Source organism: Sturnus vulgaris, chromosome 11 (genome assembly GCF_052056855.1).
Source record: "Sturnus vulgaris isolate bStuVul1 chromosome 11, bStuVul1.hap1, whole genome shotgun sequence".
Classification (NCBI taxonomy): domain Eukaryota; kingdom Metazoa; phylum Chordata; class Aves; order Passeriformes; family Sturnidae; genus Sturnus; species Sturnus vulgaris.
In genome coordinates, this window is record NC_142253.1 from 20,890,051 (window position 1) to 20,905,544 (window position 15,494).

The 15,494-nt window shown below is 43.9% G+C and overlaps 1 protein-coding gene across 1 annotated transcript in view; it reads right to left on the reverse strand.

Annotated features, from left to right (window-relative positions):
- Positions 1-2,240: 2,240 nt before the first annotated feature.
- The window catches only part of NUP210 (nucleoporin 210), a 52,600-nt gene continuing 39,346 nt past the window's right edge, over positions 2,241-15,494 (reverse strand). Inside the window, exons 28-40 of the mRNA XM_014893123.2 lie at positions 15,249-15,407; positions 14,659-14,750; positions 13,852-14,026; positions 10,639-10,814; positions 9,468-9,685; positions 8,912-9,048; positions 8,072-8,195; positions 7,047-7,193; positions 5,426-5,676; positions 4,478-4,697; positions 4,255-4,350; positions 4,049-4,132; positions 2,241-3,599 (exon numbers count right to left, since the gene is read on the reverse strand). Coding sequence (XP_014748609.1) covers positions 3,499-3,599; positions 4,049-4,132; positions 4,255-4,350; positions 4,478-4,697; positions 5,426-5,676; positions 7,047-7,193; positions 8,072-8,195; positions 8,912-9,048; positions 9,468-9,685; positions 10,639-10,814; positions 13,852-14,026; positions 14,659-14,750; positions 15,249-15,407 — 1,980 coding nt within the window. The 3' untranslated portion in view covers positions 2,241-3,498. The remainder of the gene's footprint in view (positions 3,600-4,048; positions 4,133-4,254; positions 4,351-4,477; positions 4,698-5,425; positions 5,677-7,046; positions 7,194-8,071; positions 8,196-8,911; positions 9,049-9,467; positions 9,686-10,638; positions 10,815-13,851; positions 14,027-14,658; positions 14,751-15,248; positions 15,408-15,494) is intronic.

Consider the following 15,494-nt stretch of genomic DNA (forward strand, 5'->3'; position numbering starts at 1 on the left):
TCCTAGTAAAGAACTGTTATTCCTATTCCCATATCTTTGCCTGAGAGCCCCTTAATTTCAAAATTATAATAACTTGGAAGGAGGGGTTTTACATTCTCTATTTTAAAAAGAGGCTCCTGCTTTTCTTGGCAGGCACCATGTCTTGTTCTTTCAAACCAAGACACTAACACAGAACCATAAAGCTAAATACACCAACAATATCTCTAGTTGCTTTACTAGAAAAAAAAACCCCACACTTTAAAAGAGAGGAATTCATGTACCTTGCTTATTAACTAAACACTATCTGTCTCCAGGGCTCCTCCAAGGAGAGTTCCTGCATGGGGCAGACTGCCCCTGGGACACAGCCTAACAGGTGCCAACACAGGTGCAAGCAGTGCACCACAGCTGTGTCTCTAACTGGGGAAACTGGGATGGGGAAACTCCCCAAGCTTCCTGGGGAACCCTGTACTAAGAAATCATCAGAGCATGCCCACAATGACTGAAATGTCCTCATGAATGCCAAAATCAACCACCAAATAGGGAAGGTAAGAATGCCTTCATCTGCAAGCAAATGCAAGGATTAGCCCAGAGGCTGGATTGACACCTGTAAAACTGCAGTCCTTCATACAGAGTACAAAAGGCAGCTAACATACTGCCAGGAAAACCTCCCCCTGCAGCACCATACCATAATCCTGGCTGCTCATCAGAAAGAGCTCTTGGCTGAAAAGGTGTGTGCAATGTTTCATTCACCATCTGCCTTCCTTTTTAAAAGGGGTAGATGGATAAATAAAGACTAGGTGATGCTTGGGATGTTTTATTAGGGAGCAGATTGACTTGAAGACCAAGCCTTGCTAATCTAGCTGAGTAACTCCTTGGACACTCCTTGCTGCTGGTCAGGGATTTTCTGGCACAGCAGGCAGGCTCCATGTCCCTGTACCAGGGAGGGACCCGCGAGTACCCCCAAGCCAGAGCCTCATGGCAGGGCTCACTTCCAGCTCCTGAGGGGAAAACTTCTCTGGGTTCTCTGCCCAAGGATGGCAGATCCAAAGGGGAAGCCTCTGCCCGGAGCAGATCCCGCAGTGTCCAATACGGGCACTGCCAGGAACACGGGATCTTCCACGGAGCCCTCCAGGCTGTGGGGGCAGCCCAGGGCATCGGCTCAGTGATTTCACTACTCACTGCTTGGGTCTGCTTGGTTTATTTCTGAAAACAAAAACCTCTCGGCCCTGTATCAGCACGAGGTGACGAAGCTGCTGTTGCTGGCACACAGCAAATCTCCTGCTGGATGGGAAGGGACTGGGGCTTGGGCCTGAGTTGGCACTGCTGGGTTACTGAAAAACTCGGACATTTGAACTCACAAAAGGCCTGGACCTTGGAACAGGCACTTGGAACAGACACATCCCCGGCAGCCCCTCTCCCTCTCAGGGGAGCAAACAGTCAGGAACAAGCACTAAGTGAACAGGGGGAGAATTCAGCATTAAATGCAAAATCCCCAAATCTCTTCTCAATCAATTAAGAAAAAAAACCAAATCTCCACATTGGCAGAAACATTCACAGAAAAATTTATATCCCCAAACCCCTCCTGGCCCCAGGAATGACCCCACAGGTCAGATGAGCACCTCAAGGCAATAACCTGGTTGTTGCTTGCAGGAGGTTGGCCCCTGAATTATACCAGCTCCCTACTTCATTTTTTTTTTTCCTTGCCAGGAGACTGCAACTACTTGCCGAAAGAAATGAAATAAACAGCAAGCATTTGCCAAAGTACTCTCACCACTTGGAGCAGTTTGTTTCTCAGAACATTCACTGTCAGACTTCTGAATGGGAAAGAGAAGCAACAGGAGAGCATAATCTCTCCTTCTGAACAGCTCATCACATTAGTGCTGCGATATTCACTGCCCTTTGGTTTCTTGCTGAATGGAGGTGGAAAAAAGATCACATATTTCCTTTAAAACCCAAATGAACAAAATGGGAATTTTGAACAAACTTAGAAAATTAAGAGCTGCTTCTACAGTCATCACTGATTTCAGCAAGGATTGAAGATGCTTAGTGAAAACTGGGAGAAATCCTGAAATCCCTAACAACAAATACTAGTTGAAACACTGTCAAAATATTTTGAAACATTACATTGTCAACAAAAGGAAAAATTAAGACTGGAAAATCATGACGGCAAACACTGAGGGGCTGCAGGAAGTAAAGTTCACACAACAGCCCAGAGCCAAATTCTAAACAGCCAAACCACAGAAAATTCATCAACAGCAAAATAATCTTTAAAAGCTTTATTAAATAATACAGATTCAAATAATACACTCCAGTGCTAGATTCTGAACAGCCAAACCACAAGAAAATTCAAAATAAAGGACTCTTAAAAAGCTTTAATACAGATTGAAATTATTATCTACATCCAAACTGACCTTTTTAAGTAGTACTAGCACTTAAGGCACAATTTCTCCAAAATTAGCCAGCGAGTTAAACAAGACTCAATACAAATACATGTAACAATCCTTTTAACACTATGTGCCTGTGAAACAAAAACTCTATGCCATGCACTGGGTCTGCATTCCATTCATCTATTTGCCTGCATAGTTCTGCACACAAAGTATTTTGCATGAAGTGTTTTGTTATTTCACTTTCCTTATGGTCCTTAGGACAGTCCAGACAGCCAGAGTATTATTCACATTTAAAACTGGGATGCTTGTTATATGTAAACAAATCCCTTATCTGATAGCTGCAAAACCCTGCTTACAAATAAAAGTGATTGGGATGTGATTCTATCCTCAAAATAAAGCATTCCTACCAGAAGAAAGGTCCACTTGAGAAGGCACATGCTTTCACATTCCCAGTTCAAAAAAGTGCTTACAGTACCAAGGAATACTGCAGTTGTACCCAAAGGAAGTCACACTAAGTTCTGGGTTTCTTTTCTTCCTTTTTTAATTGTTGTTGTAAGAAAACTTCCAAATTATTCACAGTTGTTCCAGCATTCCTCATGCTAAACCAGCATATTGTGCTGATGAATCCCAGTGTAAGGCTAAATATAAGAACATATCAGTGCAATACATTCCTGAGTTCTTGGAGCACAAAATAAAAACTTTGAAATATACAATCCTTCAAAATTTTGGCTCATATTTCATCTGTTTTTCTAATTTCCCTTTTTTAAAAAAAGTTAATTAGAAAGAAATCTAATTTTTAAAAAGTAAATTAAAATGGTTATCACTCTAACTTAGATAGAACTTCTAGTTGCTTCAAGAGTGCAAGAAAGCCAGATGAGCACGAACCCTGCTTTTTGTGCAGGCAGCGAAAAACAACAGATAAAACAAGCTTTTCAGAATTGAAGCACTAACATTAAAAAATAAACTCAAAGAGCCCTAAATATTAAAAAAATAAAATAAATAAAGGACCTAGTTATATTCCAGAGCAAATCTGAATTGCATCCCGACTGCTGAAGTTGCTGAGCTTGCTAAGGCACTGAGTTGTGCATTTATTTTTATTTGTCAGCACGAGGAGGAGTCTCATGTGCTGCCTCTACCGAGAGGCGTAACCCGTGCTCCAGAGCGTGGCCGAGGGGCTCGTCTGCCTGCTGGAGGCCTGGGAGCTGAAGGAATGTGCAGGTGACACAAGGGAACCTGGAACATGGCAAGGAGAAAACAACCATCAGGGAATGGTGGGAGAGGGAACAAAGCAGTAACTGCTCTTGATCTGCTGAGCACTGGCAGTGAGTCTGATCATCCATTCCAGGTGAAATCATCCCTTTAGCTTAGTGCCTCTTGAAAAGGTATCCTGCAAGCATCACAACTTTGTGGGCCTTCCTGTTCAGGACTTTTCAAGTCTGAGGGGGGCACAACACATTTCCCCTCAGCAAGTGGTGTTCACTTGAATTTGCCTCACTTTATCTGAAGCATCAGGCACTTGTGTTTACAACCAGGCCTGCAGATCACTGTAACTTAAACACATCTGTAAGAATGTGAATTATTTTTTGTTGCTACTCTTGATTACAGACCTTCCTACATTCAATTCCAGTGCAATGACCAGACTAATCAATTAATTCACTTCTGACTGGACGATAGCTGCTTACTGTTAGGGGTGTGCTGAAGACTTGTCCTTGGGTGGAATACTGGCTGATTGTGCTGTTCATTTGGCGAGAAAAATGCATGGTAGGCTGCAAGACAGTTGAAAGACAAACCAAAATAATTTCCCATGACAATCACTCCTTTTTATCTTACAGCTAACACATTGTAAGAAGCTACAGAAAAAAAAAATACTTGTGCAATCTCCTCTTACCTATGATCATAACAGCTGTCCCCGCTAAGAGCGCAAAAAGCGTGAAGATCATCACCTGATAAGACTCAACAAACTGCTGGAAGAGACTGGCTTCATCTGCAGAATTGATTAAGAGGAGGCAATATTGAGTTAAGACTCTCCAATCTGCTTTAAGAGTTAGCCTCATAAACATCAGAGAAGCTAAAAGTTTCTTCTGGCACACAGAGTGCGGAGCTGAACTTACATCTCATGGGTGCAGTGGTTCTGTCAGCCAGGTAGATCACTGTGACTGGGATGGTGATGGACTGGTCTGTCATGGGACTGGAGATAGTCAGAGAGGTGGACAGGGAGCCCTGGCTGGGAACTCTGGGATCAGCCAGGCTCACAGTGTACACCACGTAGCTGGGCAGCCCGTAGGACTTCTCCTTCTCCTGCACCTTCACTGCTGGGGACTCGCATGCCACCTGCACAGAGAACATCTAACCTGACACAGACTGCTGGGCACAGCACAGCATACCTCCATCTTCCAGGCCAGCTGCCAGCAATGATTCCACAGAAACACAGAGCAATTCACCACTCCAGAGGAGTCAGGTGTAGCTTTACAGTGACACCTGCAGCATTTCTCCCTGCCTATTGCTAAGGGTGCCCCCTTTCACCTGCCCTTTCCACAGGTCTGGGCTAACCCCACATAGCCAAAATCCAGACTGGATTACCGGGCTGTGTGAGCTATGGGCAGTCAGTCACACACAGATTTGGACGAGTCCCCCAGCCACAGGAGTTGGGCAGGTTTCTGCTTCCTGACCCATGAGCTGCTTCACACATGCCAGACCACACGCCCAGGTGAGCCTGACACACCTGTACTACCCCAAAACCCCAAGGCCAGGCTGCATGCCCAGGTGAGCCTGACACACCTGTACTATCCCAAAACCACAGGGCCCCCTGAGCAACCCAGTGAGTGAGTGGCACTGGAACACAATGAGATTTAGGGTCCCTGCCAGCCCAAACCATTCTGGGATCCTGTGGAAAGTAAAAACTGAGGAAGAACACATTCCAAGATGAGCATGTCCAAACTGTCTCAGGAACAAATCTAGACATGGTAAAGATGGCAGGTAGTGCCTTGCCTTAGAAAGCTGCATGTGATAGCTGAAAATGCTTTCAGCTCTGCTGAGATCCTTCCTGGCAACGCACTCACCTCCAGGCTATCCAGGATTTCACTGGCCCCGAAGATTTTCAGGACAGAGCTCACGTCCTGGTTGCTGAGTAGCATCTCAGCCTGGTCAGCGTAGAACCAGCGGCTGAAGGGCACCTCTGTGCCCAGCTGCTCCCCGGGCACGGCGCTGCCCTGCACCGCCGCCGTCACCCACAGCGTGGCTTTGCTCCTGCTCAGGGGCTTCAGCTGCTTGTCAGTGAGGCTGTGCATCCTGATGGAGCACGTGTAGTGTCCTGCAGGAACGAGACAGCTCGGGCTGGTAACTGCTCACCTTTCAGGGCTCTTCTCCATGCAGTGAGACTGCTGGGACATCTTCAGAGAAAAGCTAAAAAAGGTGCTAAAGCTCAAGCAGCAGCTGATGAGGAGCTGATGATGAGTGCACGGATAAATTGGGACAGTGTGTCTGTTGAGACAAACATCACAATCCCAGCACTACAACAACGGAGTAATTCCTTGTCCCAAACTGAATATCATGAAAAAAACACTATGCTGGGTAACTTCCAGTCACATTTTATTTTAAAATGCCACTGAGACTCAGTTGCACTTTGAACATAATATTTATGCTAATCCTGAAAGGCTTTACTGAAAACAAGACAGAACATCCTCTTTCATATTCTTTTCAACTAGTGTTAAAATTGTAGCCAGCTACAATCTCCATCAACAAGTCTGGGAACATGTAGTTTATTTATCAAAGTTCCTTTAAAAGTTATATATTCACCATATTTCTAGTCTCATATGGGACCAATTAGTCTGTTAGTAGCAGTAAAGCTAGTAAAAACTTCCCAGAGAATGGAAGATAAAAACCATCAAGCAACAAGGAGAACTTGCCAGGTGCATGTTTTCCCCTAGCTAAGTAACAGAGGCATATTCAGGGTAGCATAGGGGCTTACCCAATGGGTGCAGAGATGAATCTAAGAGATAATTAACGATCATTACTTACAGTCCATAGTGGTTTATTCTGTTCTAAATCACGTTATTCTTTCAAAGAATTAACACATTTTGTAGACTTGACAATCTTATTTCCACGTTCATTCATAGTGTCTGGCAATTTCCCCCTTTTTAAGACCCAGCTCATGATGTTTTGGGAGTACATTCCACTTCTGGAATGCTTGTCACCTGATTGCTCCTTTGCTTCTTTGACTTACTACAAAAACTCTGAAAAACATGAAGTGGGCTGCCACTGACTTCTGGCGTTCTCTAAAAACCAACACAAGATTTTGTCACAGGCAGAAAACCTAGTGAAACAAGAAGTGTCCATGTGAACAACTCACCGAGGCCTGACGTCCTACACAGCAAAGCCCAGAGGCTCCAGAAGGAAAGAGAGGAGGTTTAAATTGGATGTTGGGAAGGAATTCCTCCCTGGGAGGGTGGGCAGGCCCTGTCACAGGGTGCCAGAGCAGCTGATCCCTGGCAGTGCCCAAGGCCAGGTTGGACAGGGCTTGGAGCAGCCTGGGACAGTGGAAGGTGTCCCTGCCATGGCAGGGGTGGCACTGGATGGGCTGTGAGGTGCCTCCAACCCAACGCATGATGCTGGGATTCTGTGCAATCTGCTGGACCAAAGAGTTTGTGTTTGTCTGCAGTGTGGCATCTTGTCACATCTTACCTGAAACTGCATCAAATCCAGGTTCTGCCACAAAAATATCGTGTGCTGGGAAGTCAAAGGCATCACCGCTGAAATCGAGATGGCAACGGATAATGGACTGGGGCTGTAACTCAGCAATGGCTTCAGTCTGAGCAGGTGAACACTCCCCTAGGGGGAAGGAAAAAAATCCTCTCAAATTCATTACAAAACAAAATTGTAACTAATTAAGTTGAATTAATTAAAAGCAAAATTATGGCTTGTAGTATTTGGTTATTCTACCACCTTCTGAAATTGTTTCACAAGGTTATGAAGATCTTAAAATAGTTGGAAATCACAGACAGCTGTCCTTGCTCAGGTCTAATCCCAAAGAGATAGCAATGAAAATTTTATATGTTGTGGGGTTTTCTTGACAAGAATAATTTATTTACAGGAGAGAATAAGCTGGAGAGAATTTTCTTCTCAGATGTCTCTTGAATAACTTACACGATCTTGGGAGCCTCGAGTCAGATTTTAATACCTGGCAAGATGATTTTTTGGTAGTTTAATAATTGACATATGGCAAAATAAAATACCATTGGAAGAAGGGTTAATTGTTAAGTTAGAAGCTAAAGGGATCTGTAATCACACAAAATACAGCTTATAAATATTAAATAGATGCTTAATCTTTATATTGATTCTATCTGGTGGTAAGTTCTGTAAAAGATTTAAGGATGGGAACTAAGCAAGAAAATGTAACAACTCCAAGAAGGTAATTGCAATTAAATATATAAGCAATTAGCTGATTGCCTGTTGTTTATATGATCAAAAATGGCACTTCTATTGAAATCTACTGATTTTACTAGTTGTGAAATATTAACAGTGCCCCAGAACACCTTTCCAAATTCTGTGCCATGGCTCCTAGAGCTCCTGGGACTCTAGAAAGGTACTTGAGGTTCCTGAGGATCTTGTTACCCTTGAACAACAAACAAAAACCCCATAACACAAACCAAAGCATCATGAACCATAAACACACAATAAACTATCAGTATATAGCTTCTTAATCATACCTTTCAAATTTTTGTTTGTTTCCCCAATTGAAACGATGACTTTTGAGGCTGCCACTCCCTGCAAGCTTGTCTGCATGCCACTGACATGCATTGCTGTGGTCCTCTGAGGTGCACTAATCACAATCTGAAAAAACGATGAAGCACATTGTTACCAAAAACTCTTCCAACAAATAAAAATTAAGGCAAAACCAGACTGGACTGGTTGTAAAAGACACCACGAGGAGATGTTTTTATTTGAAATCCCACATTTCTCTAATATTAGAAACTGCCTTTCCAAGCAATTTAAGCTACCAAAACCATTTTGTCTTCCTACCCAATCCCCAGAAGCTAATATGCATAAAGCTCCATGTCTAAATTTAATTTAAAAAGAATGTCTAGTGCTTATGCTGGCTGATGCAGTGAATTGTGTCAACAGCACGATTGCATTGCAGATAAACAAAACAATTTAATGGAGTACTTCTGAACAGTGATGCATGGCACAACACTTGAGCAAGTTCTTGCTGGCAGCTCATCCTGCAGTGAAGCTTCATTCATACAGCAGCCATACTCAAAAATTGGTTAGCACATGGAAACAACTTAGCCAAAAAAGGAATCAAAATGTACAGTATAAGAACAGGAGAGGTGAAAAATCAAAATTGTTATGCTACATTTTCTTCATTAGCACAGATGTTTTAAAAAAAAATATGGTTTTGGACATATACCAAATACTTCCCAACCATCTGCATTTCTAAAAGAACATTCCTAAATATTTTTAACAACAACAAAAAAATTCCATATAGAAGTTTGGTGAGGGTCCACCCCAAACAAACCAACCTCAGCAGGAATGGAACAGGGCCTCACCTCTCTGTAGGTTTTCAGTAACCCAGGGATCTCATAGTAGACAGTGACCACCCCAGAATCCCTTGCCAGGGACACGCCAGTCTTGGAGTCCACGAGAAGAAGAGCACTTGAGGAGGAGCTCCACACACCTGGCAGGCCTGGAAAACACCATAAGGGCACTGCTCAACACCAACTGCAGCATTTCCTGGGCACTCTGGTGTCTGTGAGTGCCACTGCCAGGCAGTTATTCTGACACAAGCCCATTAATACCAGCAGTCACACACAATAGTGCAGGCAGTCCTGACTCTGCAGCAGTTCCACAGAAACAGCCCTTCCCAGCTTATGGAATAGTAATGTCTGAAGTGTGATGCTCAGAAATTCAATACAAGAGACATATTGCATGGTGTAATTAAAATTAGAGGAGTTGATCTAACCTATTTTTATCATTAACAAGAACAGTGACATTTGATTCTGAACAAACATGATCAATTATGCATTTAGTTTTGCTGAGAGTGAGCCAGAGCCATGCTGGTGTCCCAGGGAACAGCTGCTACCCCACACAGCTGGAGGCCCTGACCTTCCTGGGCTGTCAGCGAGGTCCTGAGGCACAGGACATCCCCCACCACCACGTGTGGGAGCTCTGGGAAGATGGCATGTTGGACAGGCAGTGGGATGTAGTCCGCAGTGCCACTGTGCTCTGCATCCCACACCCTGAGCAGAGTCAGCCCCACGTTGACAGTCCTGACCACAAAGGTGTTGTTGGCGGCTCCCTTGGCGATCTGCACGAAGTCATCCCTGCACACAAGCAGAAGGCAGGCTTGGTAAGGGCATTATCTCTCCAATAGGAGAGGGATCAAACTCTTCAGATGGCTGGCTGCTTGTCTTCAGCAACAGTCATCTTATGAAATCCCAAAGCAAGGAAGTTATAAAAATTATTTAGGTGCCACTGAGGCAAATTTCAGTTCTCAGTTCACCATTACGCTGAGTAAAGACGGAGACTGTAATTATGCATGAAAACTACTTCTTAATTGTGAGAACTGTAGAGCTTTAGAATGACACCATCTGAGTCTTCTCCCTTTTCTCAAGGGAGTTAGGAAGCCAAGAAATTTGAACACCAATATGCGACTTCCCAAACATAACAATGCCATTGGATTGCCAGTTCTGGTATTTACCCAAATTCAGCAAGGTGCTCTGCAGAAAACAAGCCATGTTTCAGTAACAGCATAAGTGGTATTTTATTGAAGACCACAGGAAGCTGCTTCATAACATTTATTCTGTGAGGCAGAGACCAAAAGGCCCTTTGAGGCTTGTCCCTGCTGTGGGAAGGTTGCACAAGGCTGTCTGAGGAGACCGCCCCTGGTCCAGAACGTTCCCCACCTTCCATAAGTGCTCAGTGAGTCAGTGGAACACAGCAGCACTGGGAGAGGCAGATGCTGATGGATCAGTTGTTTCTCTGGGCCCCTGCTGCGTGCAGGGGATGATTCAGAATCACTGAGAGCAGAGCACAGCTCCTGCAGGCCCTGCTGGGATCATGCTTATCTGGGCAGCTTCCCATGGCTAGGGAATATCGATTGATAACTGCAATTCTTTTTCCTGCCACTGCCTCTGAAGGCTGCAGAGACAAAACCCTTGCTTTGCTAATCCCAGCCCAAGCTGATCTTCACTTGGTATCTTTGGAACAACCTTTGTTCTATGTGTGCCTGGCCTTTTTTTGCTCTCTGTAATTACCACCCGTGACAGACACCCACCTGTTGGTGGCAAAGTTGAGTACAGCATTGTGTGAATGGAAAGTATCTCCAGAGTTATCGTGGAAATGGACTGTAAATGTCAGAGTGACACCCAGGGGCAGGGCCAGCAGTGCCTCTTTGTTCTGGGTGAGCAGAATGGGCCTCATGGAAATCCTGAGGTAGGAGATGGGGCAGACCTGGAAAAAAAACAGGAGTGAGAAGGAAAGTTCAATTGCTTTTTACAACGCCCCTATAAAAATAATCTAAAAGAGTTCTCATTATGTAAATATGCAGAGCTGCCTTTATGAGCCATTTGCATTTAGCCATATGCCAGGACCAACACGTGAAGCTGTTATTATCAGTATCTCCATTTCACAGGCTGACATTGTCTAGTGCAGCCCCCACTGAAGCTGGGTTGCCCAGGGCCAGCTGGCCAGGACCATGTGCGGCCAGCTCTGGGCCATCTCCTCAGATGGAGACTTCACAGCCTCCTGCAATCTGTGTTCAACAGCCACCCCCGTGAAAAGTGCTGTCCTGTGTTCAGACAGTGTTTCCTCTGTGTTCCCCTGGCCCTGTAATGGCTGACAAAAGCCTTGGCTCTGCCTGCTTTGTACCCTCACAGCTGGTATTTCTTAGCCCTTTTTTTCTAGTACCACTGGGAACTGACACAAGCAATAATCATGTAGAGACGTACACCACACACAGACTTCAGATAACACATTAATATCCTATCAATTCAAACTGTCAGGATTCCCTGGATATGCAAGAGAACAGGTGGCCCCTAGACCTCTCTCCTTGAATTCCTGAAATTAAAGGTGCAATTCACTGCTCAGGTATTAGGAGAGTAACCCAGGATGTACATGTGAGTAAGGGGATGGAATGGTCACTGCTGCCCAGCTGCCCTGCACCAGGTGAGAAAGCCAAGCTGTTTCAGGCAGAGCTGGCAGTGACAAACCCTGAGGGGTCAACAGACTGAGCTCTGCTCCCTCAGTGCCTCTCCTCAGCCAAGACAGAGGTTGGGAACTGCTCCAGACTCCTTAGGAGAGTCTGCTCCATTGCCCATATGTGCACACCCCCATATTTCTGCAGTAACACTCCAGTGAAGAAAGGTTTTCTGAAGACAAAGACTTGACGACCTATTCTTTTGGCTTTTAAACAGCGTATTACTATTCTTGATTAACTGAGGTTAACAAGCAAAATTACCCAACAAAAATAACTATATCTGCTCTTTTGGTTACAGCTGTTGGAAAATAAATAATGGATATACAAAGGAAGCAAAAACCTTCAAATATATTGAGAAAACTATTTTAAAAGAAGGCCTCAAGCTTATCTTGTAGAAAAGTCCCTTTATTTTCCTGACCTAAGAGGCTCAGCTAAAACACAAAACTCTGCTATCTAAAAATGTACATGTCAGAACTTAAAAAGGAAAAGACAAATTTGGCCTCAAGCAAAATACATCTTTGGTGAATCTAAAAAAGTGGCTATAGTATCAGTGTATTCCACTGTCTGCTCCACAGGCTGGTTTCATCAGTTAATATCTCCATGCATACAGATCTCTGCCCAACAAGCTGTGGTTACAAGCCAACAGAAACCCCATTTCCCTGACACATTATCAAGCTTGCTTAACTTTAAAATCTCAGCAACTGTCCCACAAGGGACAACTGCTAAATTTAATATTGATGAAAACAGCCTCTTACTGTTAAAAGCATCTCAGGTTTTGAAGTATTTTTTTCAATTCAAGAAAAAATAAAATAAAATACTGAGTGCAGCAGGTTGAGGCAAGTGCTGAGCTTGGTCCCACACTAAGCTCACTGTCACTCCTTCTTCCTCCACTCTCCCTGGCTTATGTAAGAGCCCTTCTTTGAGCCAAGTTCAAGGTCTAAGTGTGAAGTAATGCTGCTGCAGCAGTTTGGTTCTTAATTGCGTAAACTTGTAAACAGACAACATAAGACCTTATGAAAGGACAGAGTGAAGGAGAGAGCTGTGCCTTAGAACGACACAACAGATTCCAGCTCATCTCCAGCTCTGTTACAAGTTTTCTGACATGACTTTCAGCAAAACCCCTCAAGCTCTGTCAGCTCTTCAGCCATAAAATGAACTGTGTTACCTCATGAGGTTAAAAATAGCATTTCCATAAATGCATTACAGTTGTAATAAGTACAGGAAAACAAATGAGCTGTACAAGGCGCTGAACTGAGATGGGTCCTACTACAGAGAGCTTCATATCACCATCCTGAGTACAGGACACACACACAGGGGGATCTGACTTCAGTCCCACTGCATGCTGACTAAATGGCATTTGAGCCACCCCCAAACTCATCAAACATCTTTCACTTGCCAAAGGGAAGAAACAAGGTCACGTGTAACAGAGCTGGAGAATGCACTGCCACCACCTCGCAGCAGGGGTGGCTTTAGTTACACTGGGCCCCCATTTCCTGTTTCATTCCCCACCCAGGAGGACAGATCCACACCCTGTCCTACAGGCAAAGCTGAGTATCAGGGGAAATACCAAAATTCAAATTAAAAAAAAATCCACCAAGTCACTTTGCAGAGATTACAAGAGTTCAACTTAGATGTACAGTTCAGTGCTTTAAGTTATTTCTTTTTCCTTTAGATGGGCAGAGGGGAGATGCTTACAGTAAAAAGGGACAGCAGAAGGGAAGCAGTGGGTATCTCAAGGCTCATGTTGCCAGATGCAGGAAGTTCTTGGCTCAAGGATGTCACAGTGCAAGGTGGCTTGTAGTGGGCAGTTAATCTGACCACTGATAAGAGAAGCAGCCTGGCCTGATAAGACAGGCCCCCAGAGAACAGAGATAGGACAGAACTGGAGACAGACAAGGATGTGACCCAATGAGTTCCAGCCCAAGCTGCAGAGTGCTATTGGTCAGAGAGATAAGCAGCCTTAACTTGGAACCAATCACAGGCGCTTACCTGGGAACATTAAAAGGGGTATTTAAGGTGAAGTCAGGAGGGAATAAAGACTTTTTGTCACATGGATTACAGAGTGTAGTGTCTTCTGTCTTGGGCACTGCACCAGTCAACATATCAAAGGATTTTTTGAGCAGGGATGATGGGCAAACATTCCCTGGTGTCCCACGGTTTCAAAGCTCAGAACTATTAATTCCTACAGTGCTCATTTTTCAGAAGTGAAGCTCAAGAAGTGCAGCCAACAATCCCTGTTGCAGAAATGAAGATATACTTGAGGGAACTGCAAAGGAAGAGAGCTGACAGTACCTTAACAGCAGCTATGATGGTCTGGTTGATGCCAAACAACTCTTGGGAAATCACTTCAATCATCGATGATCCAATCACAGACCCAGAGACAAGGAATCCTCTCTCATCGATTGTCACAACAGGGACTTTGTCTGGTCCATCCAGGACACGGTAACTCAGGGAGGCCACTCGGTCCCTGAAGAAAAACAAAAAGTGGGGAACCCCTTAAATGTGTAAAACCATATTTAGGGTCTCTTCCAACACAAACCATTCTGTGATTCCATGAAACTAAGGGTTCCCTCCCCCTAAAATGTAAATTTCTCTAAAGCTTTGCCCTCGGTGTGTGTCCTACTGTCTCTATCTGCCCATTATTATGCTGGGAAAACTACATTTCAAGCCTGATATGAGTCTAAAATGTCAGTCTTTGAAAACAGATTATGTAAAAAGACTTTCTCATTTGGAAATGACATTTTAATCTGAAAATCCAGCCATAACCTCTGTGTGAGAAATACACAGATTTATATTCCACAAAGCCTCAATCACCCATCAAAGCCTCTACAGGAAGCAGAATATTGCTTTACTGGCTCAGCAGCTTTTAAAAAAAGGATCTGAAAGTTCCCAATATTGAATGAATTTTCCAGCTACAATCTCATACAAGATTTGACAAAGTCCAAGAGAACAGCTAAGATACCAGGAACCAGCAGATAAGTTGTGTATTAAATGGATGTATAGTGATACTGAAAGACTGAAACAGCTCCCTTGAACACAACTGCCCTGCAGTTCGGAAAAGGGGTGACAAAAACCACAGTATGGAAACTGAGCACTGACCTGTTAGTCCGAAGTTTAATAAAGGAATTTGGTGACATTAAGATCTGCTCTGCTTCTGTCTCTGGAGTGAGTAGATGAAGTTTTTCAAACACCTGGAAAGTAAGAGGCATTTTGGCCTACTGCTGTGTGCAGACAGTAATTTATTTTATTTATTTAAGCTTCAAAACAAACAAAACAAAACCGAACTGTAAGTTCCTTTCTTCTCTTGCATAATACATATGGTAATACAAGACAATTGAACATGAATATTTGAGAATTGAGGAGAGCCAGTATCTTCTACATGTTATTCTGAAGAGCATTTATTTCCAGGGCTATGGCTAAACTAGGAAGCAGCACGCAAAAAGATTTCTCAAGGGAAAAGGTGCTGGGAACCCCATACTCACCAGAGTTACTTTAGACTCCCCCTGCTCCCATGAGCCCATGAACTGAATGAACCCAAATGAGGAACATTATACAAACAAGAGTAAGGACTCAAAGATAAACCAAAGCTGGAGCTACTCCTGCATTTTAAATTCCTGACTTCAAATACAGACTTCAGTCCAGTTCTAAAGCAGAGACTTAAACATGAACTGTGTACAAAATCATCCTACCTGAATTTGGATTTCATCGGACAGCTCTCTTGCCATGTTGTAGAACTGGTTGGCTGCAGCATCAAGGACCTTCACTACAACTTTCAGGCCTGTCCTTCCCTTTACTCTGCCATGAACATCCACTGCAAAGTTGTAGTTTGCAGGAAGCTGAAAAGCAGCCTTGCACAGGAGAAAAGGATTAAAGTTGGACTCATGGAAAGCCCAGACGTTGGCACAGAGGTGCTGACAACCGATCCTGGATTTTGA